This window comes from Cryptomeria japonica, chromosome 2, assembly GCF_030272615.1.
Source record: "Cryptomeria japonica chromosome 2, Sugi_1.0, whole genome shotgun sequence".
In the NCBI taxonomy this organism is placed as follows: domain Eukaryota; kingdom Viridiplantae; phylum Streptophyta; class Pinopsida; order Cupressales; family Cupressaceae; genus Cryptomeria; species Cryptomeria japonica.
In genome coordinates, this window is record NC_081406.1 from 306,998,928 (window position 1) to 307,024,476 (window position 25,549).

At 35.4% G+C, this 25,549-nt stretch overlaps 1 protein-coding gene across 1 annotated transcript in view; it reads right to left on the reverse strand.

The window, feature by feature from the left end:
• The window catches only part of LOC131075364 (uncharacterized), a 175,148-nt gene that overhangs the window by 101,536 nt on the left and 48,063 nt on the right, over nt 1-25,549 (reverse strand). Inside the window, exons 4-6 of the mRNA XM_058012190.2 lie at nt 3,776-3,808; nt 3,583-3,672; nt 251-376 (exon numbers count right to left, since the gene is read on the reverse strand). Of these exons, the coding sequence (XP_057868173.2) occupies nt 251-376; nt 3,583-3,672; nt 3,776-3,808 (249 nt within the window). The remainder of the gene's footprint in view (nt 1-250; nt 377-3,582; nt 3,673-3,775; nt 3,809-25,549) is intronic.

Sequence of the window (25,549 nt, forward strand, 5' to 3'; positions counted from 1 at the left end):
TTCATTATCATGTCCACACTACCATTTTATAGTGTTAACAATCTTGATTGCTGAGCTTAAACTGTATTGTTTTATGTGCAAAACTGATTAAAATCGAGTAAAGGTGAATTGTGGCCTGCAAATCTAGAATAATTACAGATAGTTCTGATACAGTTAAAACTAAGAGGTATCGAGCTTCGGAAAATATTCAAAAAGGTGGAGAATGATTGAAGTTGTTTTCACTCATGAGAAAAGAGAGCAGTATGCATACATCACCCTTCAAATGAATGCTATTTATCACAATGCGAGCCATCCCACGTAATGGTTTTGCTAACTTCGCTGCCAAAAGAACACTCATTTCATTTGTGTCCCATTCAAATCCCATGTGCATGATTGGCTGCAAATGGAATATTGAGCTTTTAGTTAGATATTAATATATTTCTAATAAGACACCAAAAAGCAGAAAAAAAACTCAAATTGTCATTAATATATGATAAAAGTTGAACTGGCTTCGAGAAGATCATGCTCAGCTAATCCACACACAGAAGGAAAAAAAACCAAGATTTCATGCTCAGAATTAACTCAGAACTACAATGCTAATAAACTGATAGTTTTAAATAGTCACCATATAATATTAATAGATAGTTTAGAAAGAAAAAAAAATTTCTTGCCATCACATAGGATCTTGAGATATTTTAAAAGCTATAATTCATCAAGATGATTCAAGAATCAGAGAATTAAAAAGCGTTATGCAGCACACTTCTTCAAATCATTTTTAAAACATCACTAAATATGGTCCTAAAAACATTATGGCATTATCTATGCAATAGGAATCAAAACTATTCATACAACATTATCGTCATTTCATTGATCTGTATTTGTTTCATCAGAAATAGTTTTCCATCAAACAAAAACTGTTTAAAAATAAGAAAATGGGAAAATTTTGGTCCTTAACAGCGTAAACATTAGTAGTGAACTATTGGGGAAATAATTACACCATAACACGATACAATAGCATCAGAGGACTGAAAATCTCCCAAGGGCCAAGGGAACCCAAAGTATTTGTAAACCTTGGTTGGATCTAATTTTACGAAATCCAGAAAGGAACAAATACCAGTAAAACTAGTATGCTTTTAAGCTATGTATTCTATGGAATATCTCAGCTTGGAACTTCAATTTGGCTCCCATGAGCTATAGTTATTGGTTTTACCTTTGAGTCCCACTGACCTTCTTTGGTCATCTGTATACTTTAATTATTATACTAAATTACTAATTTCTTTCTTTCTTTCTTTCTTCAGATTAGTTATTGTTTTTATGGGTGGTTATTGTTTTTCTTGGCATTTTTCTTTAAATGGAGATAGAGTCTTGATAGAATGCATCCAATTAACATTTCCCATGCACATTGCATCTGAGATGAAAATGGTGGCCCTATTCCACAGCTAGAAACCAGAATGTAGGATGACAAGGTATGCAATGAGGAATTGTCTTCTAGGGGGGCAAATAATTTCAACAGACATTGATATAGCTTCATTTATATTGGTTTAAGGGAGAATCATAATATGAGTCATAACTAGCTCTTGTTCAAATGAAATTGAAATGAGCAGTATCAATCTTAAGTCTCTTTACATAAGTGAAAGATACATGTTAGTATGATATATATTTTCCATGATAATAGTTTATGATGATAAAAACAGATTCATTTCTATTAGATTAGATTGTTCATAGTGTATAAATATGTCATTCTTTTGAATTAGGCTCCATAGGAAGATTTTAACAATTGGATGTATACTGCCTCCAACAAATCTGTCAATTGATGTCTTTTTCCCACAGTGATCAAAGATTCATGCTAATTAGGCACCTATAACCGGCATTAGCAGAAGCCATAGTCTTGTGAAATGAATTGAAGAATTGAATGAATGAAATGGAATGGATTGAATAAGTAAAAACCTAGGTGTGAGGCACCAGACAGTCTAACAAAGAAATAGGGTGTTCCTTCAATGAGGTTCTGATCCCAACCAATATGACCTCAAATTAAGCAAGATGGAAAATCCTAGAAACACAAGCAGAAAATGCAGCTGAGACAAAAAGGACTTACTGAAAGAAACGACTACCTAAATGACAATCTTAATTAGTTACAGAGTTTAAATAAATAATCAACTAATTAAATAGTTAAATAAATTAATCAAAACTACAGTCATATTGTTATGTCCAAGTTATGGCCAATTTTCTGGATGTGTAGCTTCTAGGTGTGTGAGTTTAAACCATCTCCATTCAATTTTTTTGTCCTTTTCAATTTATATGGGCTCACTAATTATTTTTTCTATCAAACAGCCTTACAAATCCAGAATCTTGGTATCCTCAAATGTGGATTGGGCGACTCTTTTATGCTCATATTGTGCTATTCCCAATTGCTTCACCATACCATGTTGCAGGGCATAGGCACGTTCTTTGATTTTTATTTAAAATGATCTACCAGTCTTACCAAAGTAAGGAATACCACATGAGCACGAAATCTCATAGATTCCTTTAGCTTAGGTTCCCAAAGGTTCAATTGTCTTAACAGGTTTAGAGAACTGTTTGATGCCCTTTCTTCTCAGTATCCTTGCAAGTTCTGCACAGTACCTTAAATGTAAGGTAAGGATGCATCTTCCCTTCCATGTTCATGTGAGTTCTTGGAATCCTTCTACCTCTTTAAGCATTCCCACAGGTTCTCTTTATTTTCTCATCATGGTACACATTTTTCTTTAGGGATATATGGAATTTTTTTCTTCTACCTTTAGGTGTTTTTGGTCAGAGATTCTAATAGCTCTTGGGAGTAAGTTATTCAAAATTTCAACAATCCAGCCTTTTACAACAAATGGAAGCATTAATATGCTCTAGTATACGCATCTGTATGCGCTTTCTTTCTATAAGCATGCCATGACAAATAACCATCCTATTTTCGGGTAACAAAGACTTCAAGGATCACAAGATATTTTGTTCCTCAACTTCCATATTGACGATTTTGTGTTCCAATTGTGTATAATAAGGTGTGCCAAAATATTATCAAGCTTGTCCCTGCAATGAGGGCAGTTTATTGTTACCACATCTTTGAAACAACATCACCATTTTGGTTGGCAAGTGAGAGAACTGAATCACGTTCTTTTCAAAATTTTCATTAAAAAATTAGCAACAATCAAGAAGATGTGAACCCATAAGCTATCCCTTTAGACTGCTAATTAAATTGACAAGCGAACAAAATACACCACATAAAATTCATCCTTTGCAAGGATCAATTAAGATGTCAAAAAATGCCAATATGCAAGACAGAGAATCTCAGAGGTATAACTTATAACTTATAACATTTACATGTGCATAAGAGCATTCATGCTTCCATCCCTCCTACTTCTTTTCTTAAAAAGTAAGGTCATTTAACCTGTATAAACTCTTCAATTTTACAAGATTATGTAAATTATTTTTATGATTTCGAGTTCCAAAAACTGGTTGTTTAATAGGTTAAGTCTTCAGACTATCAGAAATGTTAACTCCTAATAAACAAATACATATAGTCACTTGCAGGCTTTAATAATAGAAATCAATATTCAACGCAAAAAGAAATCTCACCTGATTTCCTGTAATTGACCAGTATGTTCGTTGAAGACCTAGAATTGGAGGGGCTAATCCTAATGAGAACTCCTGTAGTTCAATACTTTGCTACAATGAACAAAGGTCAAGTAGATAAGATATCAATAGATTTTTACAGTAAAGAGTACATCATAATGGCTTCAAGATGTCAAAGAATCAAAAACATACTCACAATAGGCCTTGGCTTCCGTTCTCTTAGCCTTTTCTGCAAGAATTAAAACACGTTAAGAAAATGGTTCTGCTAGCACTAGAAAATTTCTTAAAATTATCTAAATATACAATAAATATAGAAATAGACATTTCATAAAGGTTCCAAACTCACAGTTTGGGACAATTGTGCTTAGAAATGTTTTGTAGGACAAAGTGTGTAGGACAAAGTGTGCTTCAGTAAATACTTTTAAGTCTTTTAACCATGAGTACAAAAAAGCATAGAACCCAATCAATAAGCAGGACACTATTACTCAGAATAGGCATATGAAATTGGAATCCATATAAATCCAGTACATCTTCAACATGAACATTCTTAATTTGCCTGACAAAAAATATTATTTAAACATTGCAAAGGAAAAAAGGGGTCCTTTACAGCAGATTGTGTCACAAAACTAATATTCCCAACAGACTTTCAGCCCCAATAACAGGACAAATAAGACACATATATTACAAAAATGTGGATTGAAAACAAGTCCTAGTAATCAGAGCTAAATTCCTAAAAAAGCCAGTAGTACTTGGACATAAAAACCAGCTATAAATGAGCAATAATTTGATGTAGGCTGATTAAAATTTATGTTCTTTTGTGAATTTACAAATTATAAACACAATGCACATCCAGCAAGATCTACAATTTAAATTTCAAAGAGGTGAATAATTATAATCCTTATACAACTATACTAAAATCTGAATTTCAGTCAGAACAAGATCGAATCATATATTTTTATCCAGTGCAGTATGAACGCTTTTTGCTTTATGGCCTAGTCAATACAACATAATTTAAAAAAATGAAACATGCAACAAGTTAGACCTAAATAATAGACCAATAAATATCTCGTGAAATACAGTCAATGGCATCCCAATCAATCCCCAGCATATATCAGCATCCTCCTTTATATCTATGTATATCTTGTCCACTAGTTCACAATCAAATTGTTCCTTGGTGCCTCGTACAGAAATTAAGCATTATCAATTATTCATTGCAACAAACTTCTTTAGTCTCACAGAGATAAATTTGTTCCTCTAAAATGAGTGCTCATTCAGCTATAAGTGGGCACTTAGTTCCTTTTAGATATGAAGGAGAAAGCAATATGAGCTAGCAAAAAAATAGCAGTCTGAAAGCAGTCTGAAAGGCCTCTTGTGTTCCTAATCCTCAACTAAAAGGGCCACTTAGTTCTGCAAATGGAAGAGAAAATTGTCAAATTATTCTTCCTTCTTTCATAGGACATTTTAAAATAATGGTTCACATTTTTAAATAATGGTTCAAAACCCTTCTTGACCCATCAGTTGCTATTAAATACTACTTTCCCAGGACTCTCCAGATGCACCCTCTTTTTTCTGTTTGATGCTCTTACAAGCAACAATAAATGCAGCCAGGTCTGATTTCAAACCATGAACTGGTACGGCCTACAAAAACAAATAAATCAACCTATATACCAATGGTGCCAATATTCAATCATCTCTTTGTATCCCAATGGTGCCAATATTCAATCATCTCTTTGTATCCCAATATGATTTGCAAGAAAATAATATTTTCAATCTCTCCAAAATGAATTGTTCCAACACAAAAAAATCTCTTACAAACATTCAACACACTAGTGAACCCTCGATGAATTCACTCAAATTGTTAGGAGGGTTTTTGTCCTGGGGTAGAATAGATGAACAAAGTTCAATCTTCAAAAGCTGGGTTTTGGTAAAAATGTACAAAATGAATTTCTCTTTCCAAACTCCCCTTTTTATAACCTTTTGAATTAATTGAAAATATTATATTAATTTCATTTCCCCCCTCAAAGTGACTTTTGAAATTTCTTTTCAATTTAATTCTACTTTTGGGCCCCAAAATAAGTCAGTTCTTATTAAACTACCCAACTTTAAGTAAAAAATAAATCAAATATAAGCTGCATGTAAAATGAATGTCATTAGACAACTTAATTCATTTATTTATTATTCCCTTACCACATCCCAATTAGCCTGCAACAATTAAATAGCCTAAGAGTCACTCTCAATAGTTCATGCCTATGAAGAAAACATTATAAATCCCTCTTTTGAATAGCAAATCTTACTCAACCCATATTGCTGTCAAAGGCCTCATAAGTCTCTCCAAGCCAAGGACAATCTACGTTCAATATCCATTTGCCTCCATTGTAAAGGCTATGAATGGCATCAAATGCAAACAATATGCTCTCAATGATCCTTGATCAGCACCTGACACTTCAATTTCTCCCCTTCTCTCTTGTACTTAAGTACAAACCATTCGATTCTCACAACTATTGCTGGTGATGTGAATGAATAATTCTATCCAAAAAAGAATTAGTTGGCATATTTAGTCTCAATGGGATTGACAAATTGCCTCCTCCTGTAATAAATTTCAATGGCTAAGGAGGTATGATGTATGCAAATAAACATCGGCCTCTATCTAATAGCTTCCAAAGCTTTGATAACCAATCTTTCCAAATTCCTCCAGTAACCTGTTTAACACCTATCCTTAGCTAATAACCCACCTGATTTATAATAATGTGCACTCTGTCACTACCTACGCCACCTTGGCAGGTCCAACTTCGTATATAGCATAATAAAATATGCTTATTTTAGAACGTTGGGTTCTACACTTTTCAAAGCAACCCATTTGTCCAAAGGAAAAGGGCCCATGTAAACACAGCAATATTTATTGCCAATTGATAACCATCCACCCATCCATAACAATGCAGCACACCATCCTCCAAATCTACTTGATCTCTTCCATATAAAAACTACCCATTGACACTTTGTTGTGGGCAAGGTTGTTCAACCCTTGTTATGTTAGTCATCATGTTTCAGAAAATCATTATAAACTTGTTGACATTACTTTGTTCAGTCTCCTAGCTTATCTACTATTGCTATTATAGTTCTTATAAAGTTTCATAAGGATTAGTGTCAGACTAAGCCAATGATTGCTTGCCACTTGTTTTCAAAGCCATGGTTGTTGGGAATCAAGTCCCTTGCAAGGAATAAATGAGGTCTCTTCAAATCATTGCAATCTTCCTTGTTGAAAACTAATCGATACTTTGAGAATAGTCCCATCAAATTGGAACAATACAGGTACATAAATAAAAGGATCGTTTCCCTTTAAAATAGGAGCCCCAAATATTTACCTGCAAGGTTTAAGCTGTTGTTGGAGAGGGCGGTAGACGTGTGAGGGGTTAGTTCAAGGGAGCTATGTGGGAGCTTGCAGGACATTTTTTTCTAATTTTTCAGAAAAATATAGACCATCCATCGGCTCACAGTTTCTATAATTTCTCATGAAAAATTGCTCACCTTCACTTAAATTTATTAGCAGAAATGAGTAAAAAATCATGAGAGCCCCTTCTTAGAAAAAGATTCCTTGTTTTTCACTGTAGAACCCACTGAGAATTGTGAGCTAGCCCCATTCCCTGGGACCATAGCATTTTAAAACACGTCTTTGGATGGAAGCCTTGCATGCATAGTTTTGAAAAATATTATTCTGATTGAGGCTGAATGGAAGTATTACATCTGACCAAGACATTATAATGTTTTTGCAATTGTGTTATACTGTTATATATGGTTATAAACCAAAATAAAGAAAATGACATCACTGGTTCATAGCTCCAGGTCAAAAGTGTTTCCCCCTTTAGAAAAAAAATAAACCTTGATATTCTTTTTCTTTGATTTTCAACTTTAAAAATCACATCTCTAAAACAAATATGTTCTAAAATATGTCGTCGATAATTTTATGTGCCACAACAAAATCTCATGAAACATGTGTGCATTTGAGTCGTCGAACAATGGGAGGAACAAAGTTTTATCTATACCAACATTAAAAACTAAAATAGTGTATACATTGTAGTATTTCTTTCTTTTGCATGTTGTGCGTCCTTTATAACCTTTGTGCAGCCCATATATATCAGATCAATTATCAATAGTATTTCCTTCTTTTGCATGTTGTGCGTCCTTTATAACCTTTGTGCATCCTATATATATCAAATCAATTATCAATAGAAATTAGCTGAATGAATGCTTCCCACTTTGCCCAAAGAGAATTGCTATCCAATGACACAAATTGAATGATACCAGTCAACACTGACAATAAAAATTCCCATATGTTAGTGAAATCTTTGTTGAGCTTTGGATTTGTAGGAAATAGAGAAAGAATCTTCCAAAAAACATTTATCTTAATTGACAAGACAAATTTCAAACAACTCATATATGGAAAGCAATTCCGTGAAGCACTTAAAGTTGCATGTATCATGCATGTTTGAGTGTGTTGTGTGCATGTAGTTTATGTATCATAGTTGTAGGACTTTGTCAAAAACCTATAAGGCTTGGTGCATATAGAGGAGCCTATAGGCCATTTGAAAGAGTCAACTAATAGCTTGGCGTCCCCTTGTGAATTTGGTGCTAATTTGAATAAGTGTACTGTTTTCCCATTTTGTATCTTTTTTTTCTCTTTTCTTTTCTAATTAATCTCTTGGAAATGTGTTTATTTTTTTCCTTTTCAAATTCATGCAATGAGAAATAGAAGAGAGAGAAATGAATATTACTCATTTTTCCTTTTTTTCTTGCCCCAAAATAGATAACTTCTATTCTTGTCTCTTTTTATCAGCAAACCCTAACTTGTCATGTCTCCTTTTAGAGCTACAAAAAAATTTATATTACTTTTAGTTGGGCCCAAAAATTTTATTTTTAAGAGAATTTTATATTTAAGGGGCAACTTCATAAAATTATTAGAATTAATTTAAAAAGTGATTTTAAACACTTAACCATAAAAAAGTAATTTTAAATACTTTAGAGAAATTTTAATCTTGTTGGTTGAAAATTTTGTACATCCCCGAGGATGTGCAAAATTGTGTTTTCAATCACAGCACGTGAGTATAAACTCTCCTAATTTAGGGAAGGCTCCCCTTTTCTAACACTTAACTAATACTAATTTAATCTAAAATGGATAGGATAACAACCTTTTCTCTTGTTTCAGAAAAGATTATGCTCTTTCCTCTTCACAGAAAAGAAATAACAATTTTGAAGTTATAATAGCATCAATTTAAAATAAAACCAAGAGAGGAAATGAAGTTTCCTGAAAGAACAAAGACTTTTGTCACTTCCTCCGAGACGGGAAAACAGTAATCAAATGCAGTCTTGATTTTCTAAATTCCTATCTACCCTTTTCAGAATGATGCAATGAGAAGAATTTACAGCATATAACAGTGCAAAGTCTGAAGTATGATGCAATAAGAACACTGTACAACATATGGCAGCGCAAAGTCTGCAAGTATGATGCACTTTCGATTTACTTCAGATGGGAATTACTACAAGCACAAAGTCTTGCAACTCTTCTCAACTTCTACTAACAAACTAAACTAATTCCACCTTCGATGTTTGCAACACAAAGTCTACAGATATTTGGAGTGAAGCTCTTCTTAACAACTTTCCACAACCTCAAACAAGTGCAAAGGAATGCTCCAATGTGACATAAGAACACAAAGGACACAAAGTATGGCTTCAAAACAAAGTTTGAAATTCCAACTCTTTGATATTACTTGAGAATAAAAAAAAAAATTTACAACTTCAAAGATCAAAGTCTTTACAAGTGTAAAATCTTGCAAAGGTTACTTGCTTGCCAAAAAGATAAAAACTTATATAGAGCACCCTCGTGTATATATAGGAGAGGGGCTTTGAGAAAAAGGTGGGAGGATCCTAACTAACTTGAGAAATTCTCTCAACCACCATGACTTATTCCAACTACAGTCCTAATTTAACTCAACTTGCAGTTGCTTTACATGTAATTACATTTTACAAAAATGCAAGTGAAAATGGCACTTGCAATTACAAAATTTGTTTTTACATGTAAATTGTCAAAAACAAAATACATAAAATAAAGAGTAAGTGTCATGAGACACTTTTTGTTCCTTTCCATCTTTGGCCTTGAAAGACTGGAAATTGCTGATGGATCTCTGCAACTCGTCAGGATCTGAACCTGAGGTATTTATGGCAATTCCAACAGTGTTTATGATAACATCATAATATCTTACTGTTGCCTCCCTGTACTCTTCAAGAACAATTTGCATTTTATCGAAAAACACTTGGTAACTTACAAACTTATGGATCGAGTCCACAGTAAATTGTTCTGACGAAGACTTGATATCATTTCAATGACTACTAAGTCTATTGCAAGCAACTCTCCATCATGACTTAGAATTTTGCAAGACATCTTGTCAAAATTAGAGAGAATGTCATGTTCGACTTTGTCACTCATTTTGAGTGTAACCTGAACATCTTTGATGAGATCTTTGATAACCAATGATTTGTTTGTCAAAAGTTCATCAAATTCTATATATTTTTCTCTGCTAGGTATCACCATATTGTTGCATAGAGTTTCCAGTTTAATCTGATCCATCTCATGCCAAATATTCAAGTCTCTCTCCACTGGAATCAGACTTTGACTAAAAGCCTCCAAAGTCTCATTCAACTTAACTTTTGCTGCTCTAACATTGTTTAATACATGCAATATATTTTGAGTGTACCCTGAACATCTTTGATGAGATCTTTGATAACTAATGATTTGTTTGTCAAAAGTTCATCAAATTCTATATATTTTTCTCTACCAGGTATCACCATATTGTTGCACAGAGTTTCCAATTTAATCTGATCCATCTCGTGCCAAATCTTCAATTCTCTTTCCACTAGAATCAGACTTTGACTAAAAGCCTCCAAAGTCTCGTTCAACTTAACTTTTTCTTCTCTAACATTGTTCAATACATGCAATGCCTTTTTCACCGGTTGGGAACCTTGATCAATCAATCGATCCACCCAAGAATCAACTGCCTGGCTTTCTAAGCAACTTTCTCCAGTTGTTTGATAGATTTTTCAAAGGTGGAGGAGGTCAAAGGATCAACCTGCTTTGAAGAGTTTGTCATCTTTTGGATCACTGTGATGAGCTACAAATTCTTCTCCTTGAGCTCATTTTTCTTTGCTAGTAATTCATCATAATTCTAGACCAAAGAGGCTATTGAATCTGTGGCGCTATGCATGATACCTGTATGTGTTTGCTTCCCAAGTTCCACCCTGATGAGCTTGTAATTTGATAGCTGCATATCTTCTAGCGGCTTCTCAACTAATGGCTCTGCTACTTCTGCATATTTCATTCTATTCTTGCCTACTACCACCTACGAAACTGTCTTTGCCTTCTTAGCATCTCTGGGCTTAAGTTTTGCAATTTGTCGAAAATCAAATATATTAGGAGAGATCTCCTGCTTCTTCCTCTTAGGTGTGATTGAACTCAGCCATGGAGGAAGTTCTAATGAGTTCACATCACAAACAACAACTGTGGTTTCTGAAGAAACAGGCTCTACCTGTACCATAGTTGTGACTCGAGGAGCTCCTGTCTGGACTTCGACGATCCTTTGCTCAGGTGGTAATTCATGACTTACTTCTGTCATGAACTTATCAAAACTCATTGCAGAAGTATCGATCTCAGAAAGAGAAACATTGGACAAGATGCCATATGAGGGATTCACATCAAAAACATTATCCAAGCCACCGTGAGAGGTCTCAACAGGTACTTCCATGCTAGTACAAGTAGATGTACTTGGTTCCACAAGTTCCACATAAACAATGGAGAAAGAATCTACATCTGTATCAATTGGAGACATAGGCACATCCAATTATAATTGGGGAAGGGTTGTATGAGGAGACTCCGAACCTACAAAAGGAGGTGATCCTGTTGTATTCTCCTCATGAGTATCATTGTCAGCATCAGTAACCTGTATTTGCACTTCTGGTTTTTCCTTCCCTTTCAGTGAGACTTCTGGTGCAGGGATAACCAAAGCCTTGCTAACTCTCAACTTGATTCTTGTGGCAGAAGAAGAGGCACCTTCTTTAGACTTAATCCTGACCTCAGACCTTCGCCCAATAGGTCCAGCTGAATCAACTTTTGCTCCTCCTTTGATCTTGATAGTTCTAACATTATTGTTTTTCAGCCAGCCATTGGTGTTGGCGAGAATGGGCTGAAATATATCAAAGATAGAGTCACATTCCTTCAGAGACCATTGAGGAGAAGGAAGAGGAGCTTCAACAACTCTTTGTTCTATGTATTCTAGGTCAACGATCTTTCCATCATCTACCATTCCTTCTGGGGTCTTGGTGAAATCCAGATCTACAATCTGCTCCAAAGTGAGCCAGCTGTAATCCATCCTTCTAATTTCTTCTTCGGTGCGAAGATCGGCCCAGATATCTTCCAGATGATGGACATGGGTGAAGGCTCTTTTGATTTTGTCCTTAATCCCTAGGTAATCAAAATCCTTCCATGCTACGAACTTCTTCAACTTAATCTCCTGAAGTTTAGTTTTCATCGCTTTGGCTCTTGCTGAGGTGTTCAAAGAGTACCGAACAATCTGCAATGGATTGTGGGAAGAAATGTCGATACCTAGTTTATGGTAGGCAAGTTGTATTGCATGGACTACCATTAGCTGTCTTGCCAACTCCATTAGGATGATCTTGTTTGTGGAGTACCTTGGTAGCGTGTACGGTTGACCTTCAAAGCATCCAACTCTCGTATGGGTGAAAGTTGCGAACTGCATAGATAAGCACCCGTACTCATTTACCTTCTTGCAGGCTACCTTACAAACTCTCCTATTCTTGAGTGATTTATCAAAAAGACACATGAAATGTCTAGAGAACACATCCTAAACTCTTCTATAACGAATTATGCTCAGCCTTAGAGTCAGTTGATCATAATATTTCCATACTGGCACCAACAATCTGTCACCCTTGGTAGAAAGACCAAGAAATTGTCTGAGTGACGCTGCGATATACACCAAGTATGAATTCATATAGAAAGTGAGGGTAGTAGGAACTTGCGACAGTGGCTCACACAAGTTATCACTGATGACCTCTCCCCAGAAAATGTGAGATTGCCCCTTCCTCATGATCACAATATATTTGTACATCCAGATTTAAACACGTTAGAGAGTGTTTCAAACCCATTATCCTGCTGAGGAGGCTGATCATGTCACCAACTTCTTCAATGAAGTCGTAGAGATACAACTTAGGCCATCTGGAAAAACAAGTCCTGGGAGTGGTATGCCACTTAGCATTGATATGCCTGATACAATCAAATCTTCTTTGATTATAATGATCAAGGGCACTTTTACTTGTGATATCTGCATATACACGAGTTGCAGGGACTTTGAAAATTTTATCCCTGGCCTTTGCATCCAACCTGATAATAAGGTTCCCATCATCATCTCTGATTGTTCTCGTCTCCTTATCAAAATGAGATGCGCATGCCAACATGAACTCAAGTTCTAGGGCAGCCACTGGGAAAGATGAGACCAAATAAATAAGGTTGTTTAGGAGCAACTACATCCCATGTGTAGGCGAACCCTCTGTTCTTTCCAAGAATTTGGACATGTCAACGTGTCTAATCTCTGTGTCTCAGATCTCATCAATGAGAGAGACCACCTGAGTGCGAGCAATTTCATTATGGTATGTAGTATCCCAGTTTTGTTTTTTTTGTTTTTTAGGCCAACAATAGTCATCCACAAACAGGTAACCCACTAAGGTTACAAAGAATAAACTAAAAATATGCTGGAAAAGCAACCCTTCCACTTTCTGATCACCAAGTGCCCAATGTGGGAAGGTGAGAACATATGGTGTTGAGGGGATCATTAGCTTCAAATAACTGGAAACAATACAATGCTTGGGCGGCAAGCCAGCCCCTTCCACTTATCCAGCGGGAATGCAAGAAACTTGGCAATGAACCAGCCAAGAGAGACACACAAAGGCACGAATCACTCAACCCCAATATTTCAGCGAGAGGACTAAAATTACATAACAATCTCAACTCAACCGCTTACGCAGCGGGAGGACCATTACACTCAAACATCACTCGACCACTTATGCAATGGGAGGACTGAATTACAATTTACTTGAAAATATGCAGCAAGCCAGCCTCTTCCACTTTTCAGCGGGGTGAGAATTACAAATCAGAATTGGTTAGTAGTACTACTACTTAACCTTACAATAATAAAGATGATGTGAGAAGAGAGTAATGCTGAATATCCAAATAAGAACATGAAATTCTGCTAACATCAAATCTGCAAGCTGGAATTGCAAAACCAAAAGCCTAAGGAATCACTAAAAAGCTCACAACTCTCTCAATACTTATCCAAAACACCCAAAATCAGTCCCAAACCCACACTAGGCTAGCTACGATGACAACAAACCCAAGACAAGTTATCATAACTCCCTTATTAATTTGGAACACATCCCAATGCACTTCAAAACCCCATGCCTAGCTAATTCAATGCTCAACCAAAGGTGCCACAAACTTACAGTGTAAATCGTCAGTAGTAGGAAGGATGAATGAGCCAATACCCATAACGGTCAGTCACTCCAACAAAGAGGTATGATCAAAATGTACTTCAACCACAGGCAAACCAGCAAATTCCAAAATCGCTTTGAACACCAAAAAGGACTAAGATACGCACTAAGAGTATGGTAGATTACAGAACACAACTAGGTACTATGTTTCAAGTACGAAACCGGGAAGCACTAGGGAGCCGCACTCTGAAGCCTCAAAGTTCAGATGCCAATCCGGCAACATAACAATGCAAATTTTCAAGATGCGAAGAATGGGAGCCCAAGGCTCTTATTTATAACCTCGACATCACCAAATTCAAATGCAAATAGTTCAAATTCAACTTTCCCATTTGCATTTCATTACTTCTCACATGGACCCCAAGGATGGCGCCATTCCTCAAGTCAAACATCACGCCAAACAGCAAGGACCACGATTTTTGCTTAGCAAGAACTTGAGATGAAATAAAATAATATCTGCATTGACAATTTGACGTCCCCTTCTAGACATAAAATTCACCTAGCACTTGGGAGATATTATGCACTATTTCCAAAGTCAATAAATCAGTAGTAACTAATCAAATTAATTAAAAATTAAACCTTAGGATAAGGAAATAATATTTAATTATGTCACTTAAGACTCCAATACTGATTATTGTCAAAACCAGGATGAAGCTGAGCCAGGATGACCACTGAACTGCTGCAGGATCAGGACCCTGTCCATTGCCAAAAATAGAAATATGCCATACTGCCACTTACTAAAAATAGTAAGTCATAAACTACTGCTCCGAAAAGCATGATCTTCGCGCCCAGTGACAGAGCATGGAGAGCTCAGTAGGACAATATCACCAAAATGGCCAACCCCTGACTTACTAAAAATAGTAAGTTCTCGCCTCATCAATGCTTGACCCTCATTCTTCATTCCACCTAGCCTACAGGTCTCAGGAATAGGCTAATGGACCACTGGAAGGACATCAACGAGAAGGGGACATTACATGGTATTTGTCATATTTGTATTTCATCTTCTTGTTTGGAGGTAATGTCGTCTCTTTTGTCATCGAATAGGAATCTGCAACACTGTGATGAAAACTTAAGAGGGTAAGAACATCTTCAGCAGCAACTGGAGATTCCATAGTCTACAAATCTTGAAAACTAATGCTCACACCACAACTTGGGAAGGATTTTATCATGAAACAACTTGGATTGACTCAAAGATGCTTTATGGATGAGCTTGGACAGCAATGGGAGGAGAAATCGGATCTCGTCGAGGTGACTCTAAGTGGACAAACTTTCACAGTTCGCACTTGTAATCAAGTCTCTAGGACTCGACTGCAAGTGGAATAGTAAAGTTTGATAGCAAGCAATGATGAATACTTGTAATCAGGTCTAGGAGACCCGATTACAAGTGGCTAATATGTAACATGGCCTCTTGCAAAGCATATTGAATATGGAGGGGTATGGCTGAAAATGAAATGTATATGAGACATGCAACTTTGGGTATGATAATCTTTAACTTGTAATCGAGTCTTGAAGACCCAATTGCAAGTAATGAATGCTTGCACATGGTAAGGTAAATTACTGATTGCTTTACATATCCAATCATGACGATCCCATTGCAAGCTTCATTTGAGACTTCAAAGGGAAAAACTGCAACCATTTCAGTATGTATAATTTGAAATACATCAACTTGCAATTGGGTCTTCAAGACGCGACTGCAAGTTGAGTCACAAAGCCTTGAAAACACAACTTGTAACCATCTTCATGAGAACCGATTTTATGCATAATGGGGAAGAATAAAATGCAAAAGGCATACTTGTAGTCGGGTCTTGAAGACCTGACTGCAAGTATATTTGCATACAAAGACTTGCACTTGTAGTAATAAGACCCAATTTTGCACTTAGGCGATTTGGGAAATGATTTTCTTGCAAAATGAACTTGCATCCATGCAACTAGTATCTTACATCAAAGACCAAGAACACTTGTAATCGGTTTATACAAACCCGACTACAAGTGTCTAAGTGAATTTTTTAGAGGTAAATGTGCAATCGGGTCTTGAGGACCCGATTGCAAATGAATCCACCAAAACCGACCCAAAGTGCAAACTTTGACTTGCATCAACCCAACTTGTAGTGGTTCAAAAGAAAAGCGAACTAAGAAGACTCAAATGCATATCAGCTGCTTGACTTGAAACACGCTTGGCAAAACCCAACTACAAGCACCAAGAGAAGATTAATATTTGAAAACACGTGATGCATATAGGAGCGGTACGATTTTGTAAGATGCAATGGGCAATATGATATGGAACGAAAATGCAAGGTATGAGAGATGCCAAAACCCGAATGCACAAGATGCAAGCTTACAAAACAACACATACATATATGAAAACCATGAAAGCACGGGAATGAATAAGAGCGACCTTCTCTTCAATACACCTTGCTAAAGCATAAACAAAACGATAAAGGAAAGAGAAGAAAAAAAACGAAATACCTGTCAAAGGAAACCCTTGAGAGCGACAACTAAAACGCCAATATGATCTTGAATGAGATTTTGAAACCCTTGCAAGGAACTTAATAGGCGATTTAGAGGAAAACTACTCCTCTTTGGATTCAATGACTAATAGATTTATTGAATCCCTTCAAAAACGCAAACAAAGAGAAAGGGAATCTATAATGTCCCCATTTTTGGAGTAGAATAATTAATTAATTTAATTAGTTAAGTTGTCCAAATTAATGTTTTTTATGGATACCTAAATTAATTATTTTAATTAATAATATTAAGTTAATTATTTATAAAGTTATCAAATAAATTAAAAAATTAAAAGATGACTTTATATTTAATGAATTTAATAAAGTGACTTAATTAAATATTATATTGTAAAGTCACTTAAGTGAAATAATATTATTTTAATATTATTTCTACAAACTTCTAGAGATGGACGGGAAAAGTATAAAGGGAGATCTAGTTGAGCTTCAAGGCAGCTTGGAAATTGATTTTCATATTGATTGGGTTATGTGGAACCAAGGGGTTTCTGCAGAATATTATCTTTGGGAACGAAAACTCCCGTTGATAGCATAACTGAGGGAGTGAAAGATCTCTCGAGGGGTTGCATTGAGGAGGTGATACTTCAGTCATCTCATTTGAGCTTACTGAATTTTTATAGCAGCACTCATGGAGTACGCATGGGAAGAATGCACATTTTAAATTAAAAGCAACTTTTAATATTTTACAATATCCATGTTCCTAAGCACCATTAAAAGTCATTTCATAAAATAAATTTTATCAAGTCACTTTATTACATTACTTTATTAAATAACTTTATAAAGTCACTTTATTATATTGAATAACATAAAAGTTAATATTTAATTTAACTTTATTATTTAAACATTACTTAATATAATATCCATAAAACTTATTATTTAAACATTGCTTAATAAAATATCCATAAAACTCCAATCACCATGATGCTATCAACTTCTACAATAACTGACTATCCAGAAATAGCAGTACTAGCAACTGACTTACCTAACACTTACTATAAGCTAAGTTCTAGGGTTTGGGGGTCCTGGGGCCTGGTACTGGTCTAGTTCGGTCCAAGTTTGGATCCTAGTCTAATACACCTGAGGGTCCGGCCAAGGTCTGTGCTCAGGTGAGCCGGTTCAGCCTAAGTGAACCCGAGCACCTGGCCAATTAAAATGTAATTTTTTTGGCAAAAATTTATAATATTTGACATACATAAGTTGCAAAAAAAGAGTTAATTTTCTCGATCCGTCAAAGCTAGGAGGGGTTATCTTATTCACCCTTTCCTTTAAATCCTTATTGGATTGTCCCCTTCTTTTCTTATTAGGGTCAGCTTTCATTTTGGCATCACAATAATCCTTAAAAAATGAATTTCTCTTCAAATCGGGGTCAAGAGAGTATGCTTCTAAAATTTCATCAACATTATCCATGGGTGGAGCATTTGCTTCTTCTTCTTCCATGTGTTCCTCCCAAGGTAGGAAGGGAGGTCTCATTGGCCTATGGTTGGATATCCTTGGGGAGATATTATTATTCTCAGAGTGGTTGGAGTTTGTATCCCTTCCATTGATTTGGCCGGGATGAGAATTATTGCTACTTATATTTTGAATGACTTGAAGGAGTTGGTTGGTTCTTTCGTTCCTCTCATTTTGTTCAATGAGGGCTTGAGTGGTTTGAATTGTTTGTTCCAGGAAGGCCCTCAACTCATTGCCCAATCATTCACCCATGGTGTTATTTGGTGTAGGGTGGTTGGTAGATGCAAGCCTTCTTCTTTCCCTTTTTAACGCCCTTTGAGCCCTTAGGCTAGTTTACATCTACCTTTCACAAGATGGCAAGAAAGATGCTCTGATACCAATTGTAATGTCCCCATCCCAATTTGCCCTAATATCACAATGGTAACAAATTAGGGTTAGGGTTTGTCTTACCAAATAAATCTCTTTAATGATGCAATCTTGGATTTGAATCTTGCAATCACAACATGAACAACATATGCAAATATTGTCATGTCCCTTCCTTGATCATTATATATAACCTAAATGAAGTAATTATTATTAATTAATATAATAATTATCAACAAATGATTACTTGAAATCATTAAATATTTATTTATTTATTAAATATTAATTAATATTCTTGAAATATTTAAATAAAATAAATTAATATTATATTTGAAAATATTATAAATAAATATGACATTAATAAAATAGTGATATTTAAATGTTTGATCAATAACAGTGTGTAACTGTAATTAATCAATAATAAATATATAAGTAAACATTCATTCTTACAACAAAGTAATTAGAAACAACTATATTAATAAATAAATTCAGAAAACACAAATAAAAATTTATCAACTCACCAGATTCTTTGAGCTTGAGTATTGCTGCTATGTATAAGTGTTCAGCATATTTGCGGCAGACCAGATCTGACGCATGTCAGAATGGTCTCCCTTGCAACAAAATAAAGTCCTTCCAAACTCTTTTAAAATGAAATACGAACAACACCATGAGCCCTTTGCAAATATGGAATAGAGAATCATTCAATTTAAGACAAGGTGTAACTTGCCTTGCCTTGATCTATCTAAAGAAGGCACGATTAATATCTATAGTAGTAAAAAGGTTCAGAACGACTTGAGGGGATAATTATAAAAAAAACGACATAAACCAACTATCTTGTGAACCAAAGAAAGAATGCGATTAAGTTAGATCTTTGTTATGAAGAGGAGTGGTTGGAAGGGATATGTCTCTTCTGTATCCAAAGGTTGCAGACCTTCCACTCAGCAAGATATAACTAGGCAAATCGTATACATCACGTTCTTATTAGTATCCGTTACGGGGTCTTCAATGGGAATCGATAATAGGAAGGGAAGAGGAAATAAACAAGAGGAAAGTATTGCCAGCAAAAACACATTGGAATTTTCTTCTACTCTACCAAGGACAGGTAAGAAGTTACATTCTTGGCCCAGCCAAGAACTCAATAACTTACTTCAATCAGGATATTAATTATTACTTTAGGAAACAATAATAATATATTAAATATGAAATATTTATAAATGTATTTATTAAATATGAAAGTTCTGATATATACTGTCTGTATTTATTTATGTAAGTATTTATTAAATATTTATATACTGTCCGTATATGACTGGGACAGCATGACTGATATATGTTACCATTTATATATGACTAGGGCAGCACGACTGATATATATTGCTATTTGTATATGACTGAGACAGCATGACTGTTATATGTACTGTAAATTCCAATTAAAATTATTGCTGTATATCAATTAGTAATTAGAATACTGTTGCATGTAACTGGGTGAATATATCTGATAATTCATTTAGGTTACTGCTGCACATCAATTAATAGTTAGAGAAATGTTTTCAACTCTATCTTGGAGAGAACACTGGAGATGGTAATCAGTGGCAACGAAGGGCTATTATGTGGTCAGAGACCCATGAAGTCAAGATGCCAGTTGCTATCTCCCTGCCAGTCTTTTCAAGACAGAGAGGTTATTTGTGTGACTGAAAGTATTATGGTTTAGAAGGAAAGCATAGGGAGACTACCCATCTAGCAAGAGGGTTAGAAGCAACCAGCCCTTGGATTTGGTAGACAAGCAGTACCTTGCTCTCCTTTTTAACCTATGATACTTTCTTGCTATCTGCATGTTAGTGCTGATGGTTTGGGCTAATCAGTAATATGTATATATTTGTAGGTATTGTGTGTCTATCGTTGTGATTGCAGGGCTATCCATAATCAAGCAATCGAGTGCAGGCTTAAGGCACTGTACCAGTAGGGGACATTACAAATATACACATATATATGATTAGTTATTAGGCATAGGCAATTCATCATATTCATAGATTATAAATGCAAGCATATTAAGGTTTCGGAGAAGGAAAATGATATATCCACCTGAAGCCATTTCTACACCTAGTCCTAGCGGGATGTCTACCACAACCCTCTTGCTTCGTGGCTCGTATTGTCTTTCACCATCAATGTCACATCCCCCTAAAGACACTTGCCATCTTGCAGAATGGGCCCTCTGGTCCTAAGATTCATAACGGCCAATTCTACAATGGCTGGCTTACTTATCCTTGTATACTCCTTTTGCTTACACCCCAAGCCCTTCCTACAAGGTGGGTTTTAGACAATCAAGTACATCGCATACATAGTTAAACATTCTTTATTATGCATAAATAACATGTATATATATATAAGCAATGATTGCAACAAATATCAAGTATACCATTAAATAAATATCTGATAATAATAATCTGAAATGATCTGAATTCTGCTGTTATGAAAGGGATTGGTTTCCCTTGTAACTGATGCTCCCTATCTTATGAGGGAATGCTTCTTCTTTTCTGTATGATCTACTTGATGATTTGTTGGGTACTGATATGCTGAAGATGTGTGTTTGGATGATCATTGATGCCTTCCTCTATCATCCCGTCCTTCTTTCTTATATCTCCCTCCCATCACTAAAAGGATGTCATTTGGGGGTGAACCCTCCCTTTAAAGGTGGCATCTACTCTTAAACTTAATCGCTGTTCTTAACTGTTTTGTTGCCTTAACAAGCCCTTTGCTGGTCTAATCCATTATCTTAATGGATCACACTTGTTTCTTTCTTCCTTAGCATGTGGTGACTGCTCTTCGATCTATCCATGGTGACTGTTGTTTGATCTATCCTTAACCTGGTAATGATACCTAACCAAACACCGAAGTAAATGCATGCAATGTCGTTCTATTCATTTCGTTAATTTTATTCAGGTTATTGCAGATGTCTATTCGCTACAAGGGGCATGACATGCTACATGGAATGAGATGGCATGGGCGTAGAAAAGCTTGGAATTTTTCCATGGAGGACTCTGCCACATCTCATGCATGCACATTGAACAAATTTGCAAGTGGATTTGGCTGCTCACTAGTGTTAAACTCATTTTTGTTTTCAAAAATGGACCATTACATAAAAAATTTGTAATAAAATGAAAATTTTACTCTGTGGCACGCTTCCCGAAGCAGAATTTTGCCTTATCCTTGGACTGAACTAATCCTCAGTCCATCATCAAACCACATTTCAAATTTCATCGCATTCTAGGTTTGTTTGCTATGTTTTTCCTTCAATTTCGAGTTTTTTCTCCCTGATTACAGGGGGAAATTTTTCCTTACGTTGCGAGCTTTAATTTTCCCTTTATTTTAGTGTTGTAGGGAAATTTTTAGTTAATTACAAGTTCACTTTATGAAATTAGAACTTTGTAACTTACTTTTTATTTCCACCTTGTTGCTTTTTGGCTTTTAAGTCATTGTAGGAACGTTTTGGGCATATTACAAGTGAACTTTAAATTATAAAGTTTAAATAAAACTTGTAAATCATTTAAAAAGTTCCACTTAAGTGATTTTATGTTATGGTAGGGGTTTTTCTCCTCCATTACAAGTTTTATAAAATCACTTTAAGTAATAGGGATTTTATTTCCCTATCACAAGTTTTATTTTTAAGTTATTTTTATGACTTGTAAAAGGAATTTTATTTTCCCTTTACTAGTCTTTTGTTTAAAAACTTGTAAAGGGAGTTTTATTTCCCTATTACAAGTATTTTAAACTTGTTGTTTGCTCTCACAAACCCGATTTTGCCTTATGAGGGGAAAAGTGAACATTTTAAACATGTAAAAAGGTTTAAGAAACCAGCTTTTCCTTATTGCATGCATTTTAAACTTCTTGTTCTTTCCCAAGAACCCGACCAGCATTGTTGAAGGATTTTGTTGACAATTTCCACCAATTTTTGTGGAGAAATCTTAGGAGGAGGAAGGCGTTTTGGATTCCTTGCTATTTTCATGCATTTTCCAACTCTCTTCACGCCATTTGGAAGACATTATCGCTGGTTTTATGGTGTTTTAACAGCAAAAACGTGTTTGAAAAATGCCACGATTTTCCTCATCTAAGTGCCACGAATCTTACTTCTTCCAAATCGTTTTTGTTTGTCTTGCCTAGGCGTGGAGGTTGGATGTCTTTCTTGACTGATTCTTCATGCTATTAATGGGCGTTTTAATACATATGGCGTTTTGGCAAAAACGTAGCTAGGGTTTTGGAATGTGGTTTATTATCTATTTAAGAGTTTTCCTCTCTTCTTTCAAGAATTGTTTCTTGCTTCTTGGAGGACGTTTTGATTGATCAAGGTATGTTCTTTTCCTTTCTTGTTTGTTTTCATTTCTTGTTTTTGGTTTGTTTTGATATCCTTGGTCAATTTGTATATATGTTAGTTTTGTTAGTTATTGTCTAAAATCGGCTTTGTGAGAGATTTTCCCCTTTCTTCCAAGTTTGCAAAGCAATTCGTGAATTGCATTGTTTTTCCCCATTTCCCCTCTTTACTTGCATTTGGGATTTAAAAACCCGATCATAAGTAAGATGAAAATAATTGATCTTCCCCTTTGGTTGCAAAATTTTAACCATCTTTTGGTGAAATTCCAAAATTTTAAGTTGGAAAAATGTTCATCCTTTCAAAATCGGGTTTTTAAAACTTGATTACAAGTTGAAAGTTCTTCCCATTTTCATAAAGATGATCTTCCCAAAATCTTTTCATTTTCACTCATATTCATTGCCATCATCCATACATACCATTCCCACCATTTCATCCACTCATTTCACACCTTCACTCATTTTTCCCATTTAAAGTCTTCACTTGCAGTCAGCCATCCAAAACCCAAAATTGGTCCAAAATGCACTCAAAAAACACTTGAAAATGAGTTTTAAAGGTCTAATTACAAGTGCAAACTTGTGTTTACCCATTACACATATGAAGTTGCATGTTTGCTCTCCACAATTGCAAGTTAATGCTCTTGTTTTTCCCACACATGTAATGCAGCTTCCAGAATCCGAAATACACTTGTGAGCCCATTTTTGCATCAATTTATCCCTTCCCATGTCAGTCTAGTTTGCACACACGATCTACCAAATCAATGGATTAAGGCATGGGCCCTATTTTGCAAGCCGATTTCAAGATTGGAGGATGATACAAAGAAGAGATACAACAACAATTCATGGTTGAGAGCATAGAATGCTTTCAAGACAAAGAGGGTCATGACATCAAAAGAGGAAGGCAGCCCTTTCTTTCCTGAAAAGCCAGTACTACCCCAAGCAAGAAGGTAAGATCCAGAATATTTCAAGTTCTAGCATCCTAAAGTGGCATGAAGATCATCATAGACAAAGGATGATGCAGTTGAAGTCGTGTCTTTGAACACTTAGATTAATTATACATTTGTAATTTTGTTTTGACAAGTTACATGTAAAAAAAAAAAAGACTTTGTAATTGCAAGTTAAATCATTACTTGCACTTTTGTAATTACAAGTAGACAAGTTACAAGTCAATTTAGAATAGGACTTGTAACTTTGAATAAGTCACAGTTAGTTATTGAATAAGTCTTGGTGGTTGAGAGAATTTCTCAAGTTACTTGGGATCCTCCCACCTTTTTCTCATGACTCCTCTCCTATAAATACTGGAGGAGGGCTATTGTAGTTTTTATCTTTGAAAAAGCAAGCAAAAACTTTGTCAAATTTGCAGCAAAGAAGTCATTGAGCTTTTATGTGTAAATCAAAGAATTGAAAGGAATAGAAGAAAATTACTCAAGTGTTGAGACTTTGTGCTACATTCTTGAGTTTGTGTTCAATATTGTCTTTCTTGCAAGTGTTTCTTATAGGGCTTAATCAAATTTGATTTGCAGACTTTGTGCTGCAAGTATTGGAGATTAATTTAGTTAAAATAGAAGTTCTATTGAGAAAAGTTGTAAGACTTTATGCTTACACTAATTCTTGAGAGAGATTAGAAGTAGATTTTATAATAGGAAATAGCTGTGAAACTTTGCGCTCACGCTAGTTCTTGTTGTCTTGTTTAGAAAGAAATAAGTTATTTAATTCAGACTTTGTGTTGTCATAATTTGTTCTTGACATCATTAGAATAGAAAAAGTTAGATAGGACTTCACATAGTCAAAACTTTGAGCTTGATATTGTTGTCCGGTCCTAAAGGAAGTGACAGAAGTCTTTGAACTTTCAGGAAACTTCATTTCCTTTCTCTCATTTCATTTCAAAAATTTGTTATTGTTGTTTTATGTTAAATTGCTATTGTAAATGTTAATCAATTTTCAATTCAAGATGCAAATTGTATTCAAGGTTATTTTTCTTCTTAAGTACATGTTATTTCTCAATATAATGAATCTGATTTTGTTTATTGCAGGTGGAGAGAGAACATTTTATATTTTCCTATATTTTCTCCACAACATATCATTGGGTATGTATATCAAGGAGGGAACTGATCAAGTGGTACCTTGATCGATCATGCCCCTTGGACATGACCGACCAAGATACCTCTTGGTTGTGTCCCTCATTAACCGATTGCTTAATCGGTGTTTATCACATATACGCAAGCACCGAAGTGAAATATCCCAGACCAATTTTTTCAATTTTTCAATTACAAAAAGTAATGCAACACACATCCGTTAGGGTTAGCACTTAAACCAAAACGATGTGGAATACAACTCTAACCAAGAATGTACACCAAGATCCCGGGTTGGGCAAGGCGTGAGCATATGGTCAGAGGGTCTTGAAGCATTCTGAAAGTGACTCTAACCAAGAATGTGCCCAAAATGGACTAACATATGGTCAGAGGATCTTAGTGCATGCTGAAAGCAACTCTAACCAAGAATGTGCCCAAGATGGACTAACATATGGTCAGAGGATCTTTACAATTACAACTGCTGAAAGGAAAACTCGACACCAAGCATGTGCTTTCAAACCCAGGGTGGGAATGGAGCTACCATATGGCGGAGATGCTAAGAACTTAGAAATGGAATTAAATGTAAATAACAAGCGTGAAATGAAA